We start from the raw sequence: 17,060 nt of genomic DNA, 5'->3' as shown, positions 1-17,060 counted from the left end.
GTATGACTGGTTTTTATACATTCCTTGAGGTAGGTGGTTTAAATCACTCTCTTGTGCGTTGCAATATGCATTTTTGTATGAAAAATCTGTCTTTTTACGGGATGCTATCCCGTGATTCTTGGAGATTGACTTCTGATTTCACCGTAGGTTGTAGATTTCTATGAATATTATTGTAAAGTTATGGTTATTCTGCTGGAACATCAATATCTCCTTAGGTGGTAAAATTCCTAAAGTAACAATGCCCAACGTCGAGCAAGTGGTTGTTAGAGATGCGAAAGTTAGAGTACTGATGGGTAAGAGTTTGTTTTCGAGGGTTGTATCTGACATTTGGGTTTTTTCTAAGCTCTCAAGACTTGTATACTGATTTTTTTTTTCTTTTTTTTTTGCATTGAAATGGATAATAGTTCGTTCCCATAAACTTTTTGAATGTTGTTTGTTTTTCTTTTCCTTTCTTCATATTAGGATTAATCCCTAAGCAGGTTCATGGGGTAGGATTGTAATCAACATTTTCCAATTTAAAGATGGAACTGACTGTTGTAAGGATGCTCAAGAATCCGTCGTGAACGGTTCCCCTGTTTCTGAAGAGTTTAAATTACAGGTATAACGTCAGCCTTTAAATTACAGGTACCGACCATGTCTTGCACATAAGTAAGCTTTTATTCCTCTTCTTTCGTGGTTCTGTAATAAAATTTAAATGTATGTTGGTCATTGCCCTTCTTGCATATATGTGAAAATGTTATTATCTTTCTCCTTTTGTTCTTAAAACATGTCTCGTATTTAACCTAGGAGTAAGATACAAAAGGCTTGAGTTCTGGAAATTTGGAGAAAAGGGCGACAATTGCTTCCGGCCCTGTTATGAGTGAAGCCACGCGCTGAATGAAGGCTCGGGTTTACATCGGTTGCATGAAAACCGGCCAAATCTTGCACATAAGTAAAAGCTTTTATTACTCTTCCTCTCTGGTTCTGTAATAAAATTTAAATCTATGATGGTCATTGCCCTATCTTGCCTGTGTTTGAAAATGTTATCGTATTTCTTCTTGGGTTCTTAAATCATGTCTCCTATTTGACGGAGGAGTAAGATACAAAGGACCTGGACCTGAGTTTTTGAAATTTGGGGATTAGGGCGACAAGTACTTGCAGTCCTGGTCTGGTTTACATCGACTGCATGAAAACGACGACAAGTACTTCAAGCTCTGTTCTGAATGAAGCCACACACTGAATCAAGCCTCAGGTTTACATCGATTGCATGAAAACCGGCAAAATCTTGCACATAAGTAAGCTTTTATAAATCTTCTTTCCTGGTTGTGTAATAAAATCTATGGTGGTCACTGCCTTTTCTTACAGTTACATCTATTTGAAAAAGTTATCTTCTTCTTGGGTTCTTAAACCCTGTCTCGTATTTGATGGAGTAGGATATAAAGGACCTGAGTTCTTGAAACTTGGAGAAAAAGGCGACAAGTACCTGTTTTGAATGAAACCACACGCTGTATGAAGCCTCAAGTTTACATTGGTTGCATGAAAACCGGCCAAATCTTGCACATAAGTAAGCTTTTATTTCTCTTCTTTCCTGTACATATAAATATGGGTAAAACCCTCATTGTTGGAATTTCCCTATTTCAAGATTTTCGAGTATAGTATAGGTATAGACACGCTTCCTTTTATTGTGATGTATATGCAACTATGCTTGGAGCAACATTAGCCGTGCACCGAATGAAGCCTCGGGTTTATATGGGTTACATAAAAGACTGTTTAGCTCTTACACAGTCGTAAGCTTTTAAAACTCTTCTTTCCTAGTTCTGTAATAAAATCAGTGGTGGTTGCTGCCCTTCTTGCTTGTATTTGAAAATGTTATCGTCTTTCTTCTCGGGTTATTATAACTTGTCTCGTAGTTGACAGACAACTAAGACACCAAGGACCCTCGAGTTCTAAAAATTTGGGAGAAAGGGCAGGAAGGACATCAGGTATGCAACAGGGGGGCCAGCTGGTCGCGATTTCCAATTTGCCACGTACATATTGATAAACCAATGAGTTTCACAGTCAGTTTTCTGTTTCTTAAGTTGTGTTTCATATGTCCATAGCCTATATTTCAAGTTATAAAACTCGTATGACACAGGTATGCGCTTTACAAGTATGAAAACGAGGATTTCCCTTTAGGAGTGTGGTTTGTTGGAGTGGTCGTGGAATTCGTAAATGGTCGCAAACTGCGTTGCAGTTCTATGCGTAAGTGTTTTTCTTACTGAAAGCATATTTCTTTTCTGAGAGAAGTTAGAGGTCTCAACGTCTGTGGGAAGGAAATACTAGTCCTTTTCATGCTGTCCTTTTAACATAATTTTCTCTTCTTAATGAAGAAGTTGTACACATGATACAAACTGGTTTTTGTTGTTTAAAAGACAAAACCTGCAACCTGGTACTGATACCAAGCAAAAAGCTCCAAAGACACTGATATCTGCTCCAGGTGAGTTGGAAATAGTTTTAGTCTTAGGTTGTGTTGAAACATTGTTCTGAAAATTTTGGTGTTCTTGCCAATTTTTCATTTCTTTGGTTCGAGTAGTTTAATCGTTTGCGCCATGTGTTGGTCTAAGATGTTGTACTGTTTGCTGGAACGTCGAAAAAAAATCTGCCCTGTGGAAGAAGTTGATGCTCGGACAATCTTTGTAAGTAATGTAATTAATTATGCATATGGTATCAGTGGATGAGATAAATCTTTTGTGTCTTTGCCCGTTTTCCTATTCCTATTCTTTCTGTACTAGCATGGTACTGTAGCTAGCCGCCTCTTCACCCTTCATTTTTCTGTACGAGGGCTCTTATTACATATGATGGGTTTTTATACATTTCCTGAGGCAGGTGGTTGAAATTACTCTCTTTCGCGTTGCTATATGTATTTTAGTATTAAAAAACTGTCTTTTACGTGTTGTTATACCATGAGTCTCTGAGATTGGCTACCAATTTCAACGTAGGTTGTAGATTTCTATGTCTATTATTATATATTTATGGTTATTCTTGAACATTAATATCTAGTATATTTTGAATAGTTCATGCCTAGTTTTATTTCCCGGTTTTTCTGTCATTGTTTTACTGTTACATAAGTTATTGAAAACACAATTGAGAGAGAATTCCTGTAAGTGCTTGGACGGAGGGCATTTTAAATATCTCCTTAATTGGTAAAATTGCTAAAGAAACATTGCACGACGTGGAGAAGTGTTTGTTGGTGACGCAAAGGCAGAGTACTGATGGATAAGAGTTTGTTCTAAGGGCTGTATCCGTCATTGGGGTTTCTCGCCGCCTCTGAAGACTCTGGTATTTTTTTGTTTTGAAATGGATAATCGTTTGATCCAATAATTTTCGGATTTTCTTTCCAATTAAGAGGTGGAACTGACTGGTGCAAGGCTGTTCAAGAATCTGTAATGAGTGGTTTCCCTAATTCTGAAGAGTTTGTCATAGGTATAACATCAGCCTTTGAATTATATTTTACTTCAATGATGCGTCTCTATATATATCCCCTGGACTTGGCGCCATTTTTCCGAGATTTGTGTCTGCCTCAGGTGATCAAAAAAAGAAGATCGAGGGAGAGAAAGGAATTGCAATGCGTTTTTTCCTAGGCCAAAGTTGAGGAACCGAGTTCAGATATCTTTATTTTGTCACCATTATTTCTACTCGTGATGTCTTTTTCTTACCAATTTGAGATTGCGTAACTTGTACTTTCTCTGTGTTATTCTTGATTGGATGTTTTCTTTGGACAGCGCTACTTCGGGTGGAGGACAGAGAACATGACGATTTCTTGAGGCCGGTAAGATGTTCCTATCGTGAATTTCTCGGAATTTTCTCACTTCTCTTGTTTCATTGAGATAAGCTGTGTTACTGCGATTTTTACGTTAATTAGTGAGGGGTAAAACTTTGAGAAGGTTTCCGAGGTCAAGGTAGTCTATGTGTAGGTCAAATAGTCAGTGTCATCTATCAGGTAGATTGTCATGATAGTTCTTGCGTATAGACCAGTTAAGAGATAGTTCTACCTGATAGATGACCCATTCTTATGGGAGGTTGAGAGGGAATCTAGTCCTAGGTCCCCCGCATAGGTCACTGTTACTGGACAAGTGGCGGTACAGCCACTTGAGGTTTCGGGAGTTGCATTTATCTTACAACTGAGTCCTTGAGATTGGTGGAGAAAGAATTGGGAACTCCAAATCTCAAGAGAAGAAAAGAGGAGTTGATATGATCTCGAATCTACGTTTTAAAACTAGACAATAGAATGGAAATCCCAAGATCTCTAAGAGCCGAATAACGCAAACCTAGATAGAATCGTGATAAAAATTCCTAAGCCCACGCTCCATCTCATAAATCTTGAAAATATGTGAATTATGTCACAAGCACTTGTGTTTAGTACTTGGTAAGTTGATACAAGGAGTTTGATTGCTATTTCACTTGCGTTTAGTAATAGTACCTGATAAGTCGATGAACCCTATATGATACAATGAGTTTGATTGCTATTTCTCGAATTTACTTCAAAAAAGTACTCTCAGATTTATAGGAAAAGTGTTATTTGTTCTACAGTGAACCAAAGAATAGAGATATAAAGGCAAAAACCCTAAAACATGTCTAAAATGGCGAGTTTAATTAAACTCACGTAAAAATGCGAAAATAATGAAACTATCAATTGATTGATCATGAGCAGCCACGATCGATCGGTTGATCGTACTATGTGAGCAAAAATACCAAAATCTCTCAGTTGGGACGATCGATCGATCTTCTGGGTAGTGATCGTGTAACGCCCCGAGGCCGCTACGGAATGATAGAGCTGTCCCCACACACCAACACAGGACCTTTTAGCGTGTTTTGTCCTCACTCGCACACATCCCGGAAAGTACTTCCCAGGAGGTCACCCATAAGACTACTCCAAGGCCAGCACGCTTAACTTTGGAGTTCTCTCGAGATGGCTAACCGAAAAGGTAGATGCATCTTGTTGGTATGAGTAGTTCAATTAATTCCTTTAAGTTATCTTAGACTGTGTTGTCCCATACCTATACAGCCCTCGGATCCCTCTCATTCCGGTGCGTCCGCTTCATCCCTGTACTCCCTACCCGCTCGTCAGGAGCCGCCCATTGTCCATGCCTCTCGCACCGGCGATCACTCCCCGCCCTCCTACGGTATCCTGGGCTGTCACAGATCGGTCGATCAAACTCTCTAAACAAAAGTCGACAAATGTTTTGGGTAGTGATCGGTCGATCGAACTCTCGGACCAAATAGAGGCACTCTCAGAAGGGACGATTGGTCGATCCGCGAAGCATGATCGATTGAATGGTTGGCTCATAGCAAAAAGCCCATCCTCCATCTTCCGTTTTCTCGCTTTTCCTTTCGCCTCGATGCCTTAGCTTTTCCGTGACCATGCGTATGAACATTGTTTCCATCCTCTTGATCTTCGCTCTAGTCATCGGTACATCAATCTTCAGGTTCTTCTCCACGATTGTCTCCTAGCACATCTTTAGTAGACATCCCTCATACTGCCCTCATCAGGAGTCATAGGGTTAGGGTTAGGAGTCTTATATTATTGTCTTGCTCACCAGATTCTCCAGAAGGTCTTAGATGAAAAGACGATTTTTGAGATCTGGAGAAAGCTCGAGAAGTTATACTTGAGGAGCAATCCCTCCCTAACATATCATACCTACGCAGAGAGTTTTGAACTTCAGGGTCGAGGAGAATAAGTCGAAAGTGGAAAACTTGGATGTTTTCTTGAAACTATTGTTAGGTCTCTAGAACCTTAAGGTGAATGTTGAGGAAAAATATCAAGTAGTATATCTGTTGAGCTCTAAGCTTTCTATTTACAAACAATTGAGGAAAGTTTTGAAATATTCTAGGACATCTATCACGGCTAAAAAGCTCCTAACTCATAGTTGCTTCCTATTTACAAGCGATGAAAGAACTCATAGCTTAGAGAAGAGTGGATAGGTTTGCGGTGGAGGGACTTATAAGTTATAATTCATGGTAGGGAAGTCTAGAGACAACACGGTGTTGGTCATTGTGGGAAGGATGGACACTATAACAAAGAGTGTCGGTCTACTAGGAAGAGAGGTAGGAGAGAGGATGGAGAGGTGGGAGGTATAGGCATAGCATCGGTCGCGAGAGGCGACGTGTAGTACATAGATGTACCGCTCGTTTAATGTGAGGTTCCATCGATCATGGACCATACTTGAAGGATTTAGAGGATAGGCGCATGACCCCTAGGAGAGTGGTTCATAGACTTAGAAGAGTATACGAGGGACATGGTTAGACGCATGACCCCTAGGAGAGGTGGTTCATAGACTTAGAAGAGTGTACGAGGGACATGGTTAAGTTACCGAATAATGTCCAATGTAGGGTAGAGGGCTTAGGAACTATCCGACTAGTATCCCACGATGGTTTGGTGCATTTACTTTCCTATGTAACAGAACTTAGGAGAGATCTAATTTCTCTAGAAACCTTAGAGTCATAGGGGTTGGTTCAACTTCAAATCATAAGCGGGATTTCTAAGGATAGTGTCGGGATTCTCTCGTGGTAGAGTTAACTTCGAGAAGAATGAAGCTTTTCAGACGAGGGCAGGAGATCGTAGTCCAGGTTATATGACAGAGAACTGTAAGTAAGAGGAAGACTAGAGGACATGGTAAGACAGACTGAGATTACATATGAATCAAGAAAACAGAAATGAAATCCACAAGAACAAGTAAATACAATCTTACAACTAATAACATTGATCCATTTGATTACAAAATTGTTTGTTCCATTTGTCATTTCTTGTTTTTTCACGTAACTCCCCAGAAAAAGTTAGAAAAATAAAATACAGATAAGACGATGTGTAAACTTTCCTTCTGGGTGTCAAAGATAGTCGCACAATAAAAAATGGGTCTTTGTGTATCAATGGGGCTTTATCTTAAAAATGGAAGCTTCATTGTACTCTGTTTGTGCATGACATAATCGTAGATTTCATCTTAAAAATGGAAGCTTCACTGTATTCTGTTTGTGCATGACATAATCGTAGATTTCATCTCTTCCTTGTTCAATGATGATTCAACAAGCAGCTGCGGAAAAAAGAAGAAAACCTGTGAAGCGGATTTAGGTTTCCAGATAAACTAACAATTAGCAAGAAAAGATTTGTGTATTTTCACCTCTTGTACTTTGTTTCCAGCTCGGGCGAGTAGTTTGTATTGGCTCTCGAACATGGATGCCATGTAAACCTTACAAAGGAAACCAATCGTCCAAGATTCCAAAAAATAACATAAAAGTTTACATTTTTTGCAGAATAAATTGCAGCAAGATTTCAATTCGTTTGTTTATGTTTTGAAGTGGGATTTGGTTCACAATTTCTAGCGTTCGAATCAGTCATTCTTCACTCAAATAGCTTCGATATATCCATTCACACTCACATGTTTTTGACTGATATGTCATCATGGCCTTTGGTATTGTATCATATTTGAAGACTTAAGTGATAAAGCCGGGTACCTGAAATGTTGGAGCAAGGTCCGGGCTCAAGAAGAAACGACCTCTCGAGACTGACCGAACTCCTTCGACCATTTCCAACTCTTTGATAAGGGATTCCACATCAGGCCACTGCAACGTACGAAAAAATGTTCATCACTGGGTTTGATCGTAGGATACAAATTCAGTAGAACCACTGCAAGAACAAACCTCGGTGTCTAGTTCTGCTGCTTGTAGCCTTCCATCTAAACTGTCATAATCTCCGACTACAGACTCTAAGGATTCAGCTAGAGGATCAGGCTGTGTGTAACACAGGGCATTGAAGTATTAACCGATGCCAAACTCTCCAAGAAAAATAAACGTAGGCATCAAAGGTTACCGTGATTTCTTTCAGTGATAAGAATATCCGTTCAAGTGTAAAATCTAACTGGTGCACCTTTGCATCAACAATCTGAAAAAACCACAAACGTTATGAGCACTCTAAATCATTGTGAAGTCCTTCCTCGATTAACTGTACCTAACGGTGCCGGCTTTAGTTGATAATATTACCTGACCAATCTTGAAATATGATGCAGGATCTAAAGTGGCATCCCATGAAACTTCTGACTGGTGGATCAGTGCAGGGACACCTTCAACCTGTTTCAGCCGATTTTTAGTTATAGCAAAACTACATGATCCCAGTAACGAGAAACGATATTAATAATCCGATGAACAGCATTACTTCACAGAATATCCCAAAGTAAGTAATTTTCTTGATGCAACATTTCACAACATCCCCTACACGAAGCTTAGCCTGTGACAAAAGAAGGAAAATGGTGTTAAATCTAAGTAAGTAATTTTCTTGATGCAACATTTTACAACATCCCCTATACGAAGCTTAGCCTGTGACAAAAGAAGGAAAATGGTGTTAAATCTGTTTGATCGGAACGGACAAACCCAGTTTGGCTAAACAAAATAACCACATCATGTATTCGAGATAGAATTTAACAAAGTAGATCGCTCCTCACCATAAGACTTCGTTTTTTCTCAACTTCCTCTTCGTTTTCCCTGGGCCTCATGGAAAATATAAGCTTCCTCGAATTTCTATTAACCATGACCACAGTAACTTTGATTTTCTGCGCGGAGTAAATGTCTTTACTATACGTTCAAAAGGGTAAAGAAACACTTCTACATACTCCAAAGTTACAAACATGATCTAACTGGCCAACAAAAGATGACAAGAACTTTTGTTTCTCTTTGTCATAGATCATAAGAAGATCTTCCAGCTTCATATCAGGAGAGATGTTTCCTCTGATCGTCTTATCAACTTCAGGATCGAGGCTTGAAACTGGGAGTGGACTTTTACTAGTGCCATCAAGAACTCCAACCACTCCAAGATTTTGTCGATATAATGATAGGTCTATGCCCTTTCTTCTCAACCACGATTCAAAAGCTAGGAACTTCCATTTTGCTGCAAGGTTCCGGCAGGGAAAAAATCGGATCAAAGAATCGAAAGATACCTGTAAAAGAGTATAAGGAAGAACATAGGATAAAAAATGGGAAGAAATCATAATGTGAGAAGAGATCTTCAGTGGAATATAGTGTACTTACAGCAAATCCTCTTGTGCTTGAACTTATTAGCTCAACATCTACCCGTGCTTCTGTCCTAAGCAGGTCCCGAGCCTTATTCCAATCACTTTCCTAACAAATTCACAGAGAAACCAAGTTTTTATCATATGCTGCTTGTGAATAAGAAAGAAAAAAAATCAGAAGATTGGCTCTGGACCTCCAGGACCGATCTGGAAGGAGACCCCTTAAGCTCAATGGAGTCATGTTGTCCTTCATGATTCACATAGACGTGTGCTCCATCCGAAGTCAATGGCTCTGCCAATGATGGGTCTAATCTATAACAACTAGCCAGTCAGTCAAAACAAATTGAAAAGATGAAAGAGGAACTGCCTTTGATAGAATTAATGAAAATACAAGAACCTTTGTGGTTTCCCCTGTAAGAAAGCTTCAGCAGTTGCTTGAATAACTGAATCAGGTGAAATTCTATCTTGTGGATCACTATGAACAGTTGAGGATATTGAAAGGTTCTCGCTATGTTGCAGCATTTCTTGACAAACAACAAAGATATGATCAATTTCATGTATGATCATATGTAAAAGAGAAGAGAGCCAGCCAATGCCTCACTAAATCATGCTACCACAAAGATAATTGAATGAACTAATAGAAAGCAACAGCTAGGAGAGTGGTTCATAGACTTAGAAGAGTGTACGAGGGACATGGTTAAGTTACCGGATAATGTCCAGTGTAGGGTAGAGGGCTTAGGAACTATCCGACTAGTATCCCACGATGGTTTGGTGCATTTACTTTCCTATGTAACAGAACTTAGGAGAGACCTTAGAGTCATAGGGGGTGGTTCAACTTCAAATCATAAGCCGGATTTCTAAGGATAGTGTCCGGATTCTCTCGTGGTAGAGTTAACTTCGATAAGAATGAAGCTTTTCAGACGAGGGCAGGAGATCGTAGTCCAGATTATAGGACAGAGAACTGTAAGTAAGTGGAAGACTAGAGGACATGGTAAGACAGACTGAGATTACATATGAATCGAGAAAACAGAAACGAAATCCACAAGAACAAGTAAATACAATCTTACAACTAACAACATTGATCCATTTGATTACAAAATCGTTTGTTCCATTTGTCATTTCTTGTTTTTTCACCTAACTCCCCAGAAAAAGTAAAAAAAAATAAAAATACAGAACGCAAAGATGTAAACTTTTCTTCTGGGTTTCGAAGATAGTGGCAGAATAAAAAATGGGTCTTTGTGTATCAACTCCAAGTGGGGCTTATCTTAAAAATGGAAGCTTCACTGTACTCTGTTTGTGCATGACATAATCGTAGATTTCATCTCTTCCTTGCTCAATGATGATTCAACAAGCAGCTGTGGAAAAAAGAAGAAAACCTGTGAAGCGGATTTAGGTTTCCAGATAAACTAACAATTAGCAAGAAAAGATTTGTGTATTTTCACCTCTTGTACTTTGTTTCCAGCTCGGGCGAGTAGTTTGTATTGGCTCTCGAACATGGATGCCATGTAAACCTTACAAAGGAAACCAATCGTCCAAGATTCCAAAAAATAACATAAAAGTTTACATTTTATGCAGAATAAATTGCAGCAAGATTTCAATTCGTTTCTGTATGTTTTGAAGTAGGATTTGGTTCACAATTTCTAGCGTTCGAATCAGTCATTCTGCACTCAAATAGCTTCGATATATCCATTCACACTCACAACTTTGGTATTGTATCATATTTGAAGACTTAAGTGATAAAGCCGTGTACCTGAAATGTTGGAGCAAGCCCCGGGCTCAAGAAGAAACGACCTCTTGAGACTGACCGAACTCCATCGACCATTTCCAACTCTTTGATAAGGGATTCCACATCAGGCCACTGCAACATACGAAAAAATGTTCATCACTGGGTTTGATCGTAGGATACAAATTCAGTAGAACCACTGCAAGAACAAACCTCGATGTCTAGTTCTGCTGCTTGTAGCCTTCCATCTAAACTGTCATAATCTCCGACTACAGACTCTAAGGATTCAGCTAGAGGATCAGGCTGTATGTAACACAGGGCATTGAAGCATTAACCGATGCCAAACTCTCCAAGAAAAATAAACGTAGGCATCAAAGGTTACCGTGATTTCTTTCAGTGATAAGAATATCCGTTCAAGTGTAAAATCTAACTGGTGCACCTTTGCATCAACAATCTGATAAAATCACAAACGTTATGAGCACTCTAAATCATTGTGAAGTCCTTCCTCGATTAACTGTACCTAACGGTGCCGGCTTTAGTTGATAATATTACCTGACCAATCTTGAAATATGATGCAGGATCTAAAGTGGCATCCCATGAAACTTCTGACTGGTGGATCAGTGCAGGGACACCTTCAACCTGTTTCAGCCGATTTCTAGTTATAGTAAAACTACATGATCCCAGTAACGAGAAACGATATTAATAATCCGATGAACAGCATTACTTCACAGAATATCCCAAAGTAAGTAATTTTCTTGATGCAACATTTCACAACATCCCCTACACGCTTGAACTTATTAGCTCAACATCTACCCGTGCTTCTGTCCTAAGCAGGTCCCGAGCCTTATTCCAATCACTTTCCTAACAAATTCACAGAGAAACCAAGTTTTTATCATATGCTGCTTGTGAATAAGAAAGAAAAAAAAAAATCAGAAGATTGGCTCTGGACCTCCAGGACCGATCTGGAAGGAGGACCCTTAAGCTCAATGGAGTCATGTTGTCCTTCATGATTCACATAGACGTGTCCTCCATCCGAAGTCAATGGCTCTGCCAAGGATGGGTCTAATCTATAACAACTAGCCAGTCAGTCAAAACCAATTGAAAAGATGAAAGAGGAACTGCCTTTGATAGAATTAATGAAAATACAAGAACCTTTGTGGTTTCCCCTGCAAGGAAGCTTCAGCATTTGCTTGAATAACTGAATCAGGTGAAATGCTATCTTGTGGATCACTATTAACAGTTGAGGATATTGAAAGGTTCTCGCTATGTTGCAGCATTTCTTGACAAACAACAAAGATATGATCAATTTCACGTATGATCATATGTAAAAGAGAAGAGAGCCAGCCAATGCCTCAGTAAATCATGCTACCACAAAGATAATTGAATGAACTAATAGAAAGCAACAGCTTAGCATACCAATTTTAGATTCTTCAATTTTCGTCTCTGACATTTCCTCACCTCCATCATCCCCAGTCTGTTCTTGTATTTTCTTGGGCATTTGCCCTGCATCTGGCTTCTTCAAAAGAGTAAAATCTGCATAAGCTCCATCTGCTTGTTTTTCCAGGCTGACGTCATTTCCATCTCCAATATTGTCCAAAACCTCTTCTCTCTTCTCTTCCAGCGCATTTGGGTTCGTTGGATCCGGTTTTCTTAACAATGTCATGTCACTAAACCTCTCTTTAAAGGAATATCCGTTCAAGTGTAAAATCTAACTGGTGCACCTTTGCATCAACAATCTGATAAAATCACAAACGTTATGAGCACTCTAAATCATTGTGAAGTCCTTCCTCGATTAACTGTACCTAACGGTGCCGGCTTTAGTTGATAATATTACCTGACCAATCTTGAAATATGATGCAGGATCTAAAGTGGCATCCCATGAAACTTCTGACTGGTGGATCAGTGCAGGGACACCTTCAACCTGTTTCAGCCGATTTTTAGTTATAGCAAAACTACATGATCCCAGTAACGAGAAACGATATTAATAATCCGATGAACAGCATTACTTCACAGAATATCCCAAAGTAAGTAATTTTCTTGATGCAACATTTCACAACATCCCCTACACGGTCGCGAGATGCAACATTTTACAACATCCCCTACACGAAGCTTAGCCTGTGACAAAAGAAGGAAAATGGTGTTAAATCTGTTTGATCGGAACGGACAAACCCAGTTTGGCTAAACAAAATAACCACATCATGTATTCGAGATAGAATTTAACAAAGTAGATCGCTCCTCACCATAAGACTTCGTTTTTTCTCAACTTCCTCTTCGTTTTCTCTGGGCCTCATGGAAAATATAAGCTTCCTCGAATTTCTATTAACCATGACCACAGTAACTTTGATTTTCTGCGTGGAGTAAATGTCTTTACTATATGTTCAAAAGGGTAAAGAAACACTTCTACATACTCCAAAGTTACAAACTTGATCTAACCTGGCCAACAAAAGATGACAAGAACTTCTGTTTCTCTTTGTCATAGATCATAAGAAGATCTTCCAGCTTCATATCAGGAGAGATGTTTCCTTTGATCATCTTATCAACTTCAGGATCGAGGCTTGAATCTGGGAGTGGACTTTTACTAGTGACATCAAGACCTCCAATCACTCCAAGATTTTGTCGATATAATGATGGGTCTATGCCGTTTCTTCTCAACCACGATTCAAAAGCTAGGAACTTCCATTTTGCTGCAAGGTTCCGGTAGGGCAAAAATCCGATCAAAGAACCGAAGGATACCTGTAAAAGAGTATAAGGAAAAAGTTAGGATAAAAAATGGGAAGAAATCATAATGTGAGAAGAGATCTTCAGTGGAATATAGCATACTTACAGCAAATCCTCTTGTGCTTGAACTTATTAGCTCAACATCTACCCGTGCTTCTGTCCTAAGCAGGTCCCGAGCCTTATTCCAATCACTTTCCTAACAAATTCACAGAAAAACCAAGTTTTTATCATATGCTACTTGTGAATAAGAAAGAAAAAAAAAAATCAGAAGATTGGCTCTGGACCTCCAGGACCGATCTGGAAGGAGGACCCTTAAGCTCAATGGAGTCATGTTGTCCTTCATGATTCACATAGACGTGTCCTCCATCCGAAGTCAATGGCTCTGCCAAGGATGGGTCTAATCTATAACAACTAGCCAGTCAGTCAAAACCAATTGAAAAGATGAAAGAGGAACAGCCTTTGATAGAATTAACGAAAATACAAGAACCTTTGTGGTTTCCCCTGCAAGGAAGCTTCAGCATTTGCTTGAATAACTGAATCAGGTGAAATGCTATCTTGTGGATCACTATTAACAGTTGAGGATATTGAAAGGTTCTCGCTATGTTGCAGCATTTCTTGACAAACAACAAAGATATGATCAATTTCACGTATGATCATATGTAAAAGAGAAGAGAGCCAGCCAATGCCTCAGTAAATCATGCTACCACAAAGATAATTGAATGAACTAATAGAAAGCAACAGCTTAGCATACCAATTTTAGATTCTTCAATTTTCGTCTCTGACATTTCCTCACCTCCATCATCCCCAGTCTGTTCTTGTATTTTCTTGGGCATTTGCCCTGCATCTGGCTTCTTCAAAAGAGTAAAATCTGCATAAGCTCCATCTGCTTGTTTTTCCAGGCTGACGTCATTTCCATCTCCAATATTGTCCAAAACCTCTTCTCTCTTCTCTTCCAGCGCATTTGGGTTCGTTGGATCCGGTTTTCTTAACAATGTCATGTCACTAAACCTCTCTTTAAAGTTTTCGTTCCTCATTTGCAACGTCAGATTTGGCTTTAGCCGCAACTTAGACCCTGCATCTTCATCATCATCTACATAATATGAACTTGGCTTTCTCAATATCACATTGGGGACTCTCCCTTTTGGAGCAGCCTCGGGTATCTTCTTCACGGCCGAGATTGCTTTCTTCACCTCAGGTCTAGTTGGCTTATCGTTAGTTTCAAATTTGACTCCGTCCTTTGGAATGGGCCTTACCAAATTCAGACCATTCGATGAACTAGAAGGCTTCTTTTCCTTTGACCAATCTAATGGAACCTCTTCTGTTTCTGTCATTTTACCCTTGTTCTTGTAATAAGACTTCTCAATTTCAACAAATGAAGCATCTGGGTTCACCTTCCTAGCCATTATCTGTGTTATTCAACCATAATCATCATCAAACACATTCAAATTCATAGAAAACAGCTACACATATTTAGTGAATCATATGGGAAACATTAATGGAGATTCAAAACTTCCTTATAAGCAAAAATTACAAACCCGTTGCAAGATATCTCAGCAGGGTACCTTAGCCAAAGTCAGTTTCGGGTCTTCGCCAAGCAACCGGCCAAATTTGAGCTCCATTTGGTCCCATTCATTGAGCTTTGGCTCTTCCTTCTTCGAAGCAGAAACTATAAATTTCCTCTGTCCACCCGAGAGCTCTTCCCTTTTTCTCCTAATACGAACTACAGCAGGGAACGGTACGGATTTCCCGGCGAGGGAAGCCGCGGTGGCGGCGTAAGCGGCGGAGGAGAAGGCGAGACCGTCCATTTCGTTTTAAGCCCAGAAGCAATCTCTTCGAATATCGATCATGGGTCCGTTAAAAATAGCGAATTTCGTCGCTCTAATGCTCGTGAGTTGGAGCTTTCTTGAGCTTGCGCTCAGTGGATTGGAGGGGAAACGGCTATGGCGGAGGAACTTTATCGGTTAGCTTGCATTGCGCTTCTCGTTCGACCAGTGAGAGAAAGACACGTGGTTGATCGAGTTCCCGCATGATATAAAACGGCGTGTCGTTTATTCTTCTTACAGACAAACTGCATGTCGTGTTTAATAAGATTGAACGTAATGCATTTGTTCCATCTATCTTACAGACGCCGAGAATTTCTGTAAGCGATGGTATGGGTATGGCGTATGGGTTGACCAAAAAAAAATATGCGTTAACAAAATATTAAAGAAAATGCATTTCTTTGCATTGCTTCTTGAGGCAAAAAAAGATAATAATATCCATTGTACATTAAGAACATCTATGCGAGAAAAATTATTTATATTTATAAAAAAACGTATTATCAAAGATTGTTTAGGAATAATGAAAATATAATTCATTATATGATTCGGAAACTACTTGATTATAATTAAACCAAAAAAACTACTTGATTATAAAAAAACAGTAATAAATTAGTTATAAAGTAATTAAATCTTATTCAATAAATTTTTACACCTGAGTACACGCGTGTCCTATATATCTTCCATGGTTGCACTGAAGGGTTGATAGGACTTACGAAAATATAAAGCATTATAAGATTTTGAAACTATTAATTCATTTGCCGCATATATAAATATTAACATATGCTTCAAAATCTTCAAAGCCAAAATTGTATAATATACAACGTGTTACAAAACAAATTTGTCATGTTGCTCAATGGGATTTGGGCTTGATGGTGGCCCACTAGTAAGAGCCCAATATTTCTTTTATTTTAAAATCCAATACTAGGTTTTCTATTTATTTGGATAAATGGATAGGCTATTTTGATTTGACGGTATAAACTCCAATAATAAGTTTTCAAATAAAATTCAATTTAAAAATGGTTGTTATTAATATAAAAATAATCTAAAAATAGAATAAAAACGAAAACATATTTTTAGAAAATGAATACTTTAAAATAGACAATTTTCGACCAAATTTTATATGAAATCGGATAAATACAGTTTTAAAAAAAAGGTGAGCTTGATGCCGAAATCATCAAACGGGTGAAATTTGGAAGATATATATATATATATATATATAATTGTATGATATACAGAAATCCGACATAGAATTCGGTATATCAGAACCGACCGGTTGAGGAGAAAACCGGACCATAGAGTAAGCAGTGGAAATGGTGTGCCTGAGCACATTGAGTTGTCGCTCATCTGAGCCTACGTCATTAATATGTTCGCAATTTAGACATTTTTATATTTCTACTATATGTAAGAGATAATTCAACATCTAGGTTATTAATAAATTTAAATCTGGAAAAATGTAAACAAAAATTTAGAACGAATGGATGGAATTTCAATACAATATATTCGAATGAATAAAAATATATCAATACATATAGAGAGAGAGAAATGACATTACATGATCTCTAGAACAATGAATATTCGAATTGTGATCATATCTTTATATGTATATATTTTTCTTTTGATGTTATTTTACATTTAGAAAAAGACAAATAATTATAATAGCACGTCAGATAAATAACAAAAATAAATATTGTTGGAGATCAATTTTTGTCGGGAAAACGTTATGTCTCTATCTATCATGGACCAGCTTGTTATATTGAATGATGATGCTTTGATTTCATCTGTTGT

The 17,060-nt window shown here is 38.5% G+C and overlaps 3 protein-coding genes and 1 long non-coding RNA gene across 6 annotated transcripts in view; 2 read left to right on the top strand and 2 right to left on the bottom strand.

The window, feature by feature from the left end:
- LOC109115984 overlaps nucleotides 1-205 on the top strand; it is a 5,357-nt gene extending 5,152 nt beyond the window's left edge. The window contains exon 4 of the long non-coding RNA XR_771170.2: nucleotides 30-205. This is a non-coding gene — a long non-coding RNA (uncharacterized LOC109115984). The remainder of the gene's footprint in view (nucleotides 1-29) is intronic.
- The window catches only part of LOC104809405, a 16,437-nt gene extending 11,615 nt beyond the window's left edge, over nucleotides 1-4,822 (top strand). The window contains exons 8-13 of one of the 3 annotated variants that reach the window (XR_002024003.1): nucleotides 463-598; nucleotides 787-1,274; nucleotides 1,413-1,961; nucleotides 2,114-3,441; nucleotides 3,543-3,605; nucleotides 3,741-4,822. The gene's annotated coding sequence lies outside the window, so the exon portion shown is untranslated. The other 2 variants (XR_002024002.1, XR_002024010.1) reach the window with 2 other exon arrangements.
- Nucleotides 4,823-4,997: 175 nt separating this feature from the next.
- On the bottom strand, nucleotides 4,998-9,536 carry LOC104809657. The gene is made up of 12 exons (XM_019202084.1): nucleotides 9,412-9,536; nucleotides 9,209-9,326; nucleotides 9,034-9,123; nucleotides 8,643-8,942; nucleotides 8,451-8,558; nucleotides 8,165-8,236; nucleotides 7,993-8,079; nucleotides 7,823-7,894; nucleotides 7,654-7,743; nucleotides 7,468-7,575; nucleotides 7,134-7,202; nucleotides 4,998-7,046 (listed from the first exon to the last, which is right to left on the bottom strand). Exons 1-12 carry the CDS (start codon nucleotides 9,534-9,536, stop codon nucleotides 6,972-6,974), a joined length of 1,314 nt encoding a protein of 437 aa, XP_019057629.1. The 3' UTR covers nucleotides 4,998-6,971.
- Nucleotides 9,537-10,043: 507 nt separating this feature from the next.
- LOC104809401 lies at nucleotides 10,044-15,386 on the bottom strand. The gene is made up of 14 exons (XM_010535383.1): nucleotides 15,018-15,386; nucleotides 14,207-14,861; nucleotides 13,943-14,069; nucleotides 13,740-13,857; nucleotides 13,562-13,651; nucleotides 13,171-13,470; nucleotides 12,978-13,085; nucleotides 11,462-11,530; nucleotides 11,290-11,376; nucleotides 11,120-11,191; nucleotides 10,951-11,040; nucleotides 10,765-10,872; nucleotides 10,457-10,525; nucleotides 10,044-10,369 (listed from the first exon to the last, which is right to left on the bottom strand). The coding sequence occupies exons 1-14, from the start codon at nucleotides 15,258-15,260 to the stop codon at nucleotides 10,295-10,297; spliced, it is 2,211 nt and encodes a 736-aa protein (XP_010533685.1). The 5' UTR covers nucleotides 15,261-15,386; the 3' UTR covers nucleotides 10,044-10,294.
- Nucleotides 15,387-17,060: the final 1,674 nt, after the last annotated feature.

This window comes from Tarenaya hassleriana, unplaced genomic scaffold (assembly GCF_000463585.1).
Source record: "Tarenaya hassleriana unplaced genomic scaffold, ASM46358v1 Cleome16, whole genome shotgun sequence".
Classification (NCBI taxonomy): Eukaryota; Viridiplantae; Streptophyta; class Magnoliopsida; order Brassicales; family Cleomaceae; genus Tarenaya; species Tarenaya hassleriana.
The sequence above is the reverse complement of the archived record's forward strand: the minus strand, read 5'-3'. Positions and strand labels throughout refer to the sequence as shown.

Excerpts from the sequence above, each read along its gene's own strand:
- LOC104809657 (XM_019202084.1), bottom strand. The coding sequence starts at position 9,536 with ATGCTGCAACATAGCGAGAACCTTTCAATATCCTCAACTGTTCATAGT. Across the intron at positions 8,080-8,164 it reads ACTTTGGGATATTCTGTGAA|GTTGAAGGTGTCCCTGCACT; the intron begins GTAATGCTGTTC and ends CGGCTGAAACAG. Across the intron at positions 7,744-7,822 it reads TATCACTGAAAGAAATCACG|CCTGATCCTCTAGCTGAATC; the intron begins GTAACCTTTGAT and ends TGTTACACACAG.
- LOC104809401 (XM_010535383.1), bottom strand. The coding sequence starts at position 15,260 with ATGGACGGTCTCGCCTTCTCCTCCGCCGCTTACGCCGCCACCGCGGCT. Across the intron at positions 11,531-12,977 it reads AGAAAAAACGAAGTCTTATG|TTCAAGCGTGTAGGGGATGT; the intron begins GTGAGGAGCGAT and ends TGAGCTAATAAG. Across the intron at positions 10,873-10,950 it reads CAGCAGAACTAGACATCGAG|TGGCCTGATGTGGAATCCCT; the intron begins GTTTGTTCTTGC and ends CGTATGTTGCAG.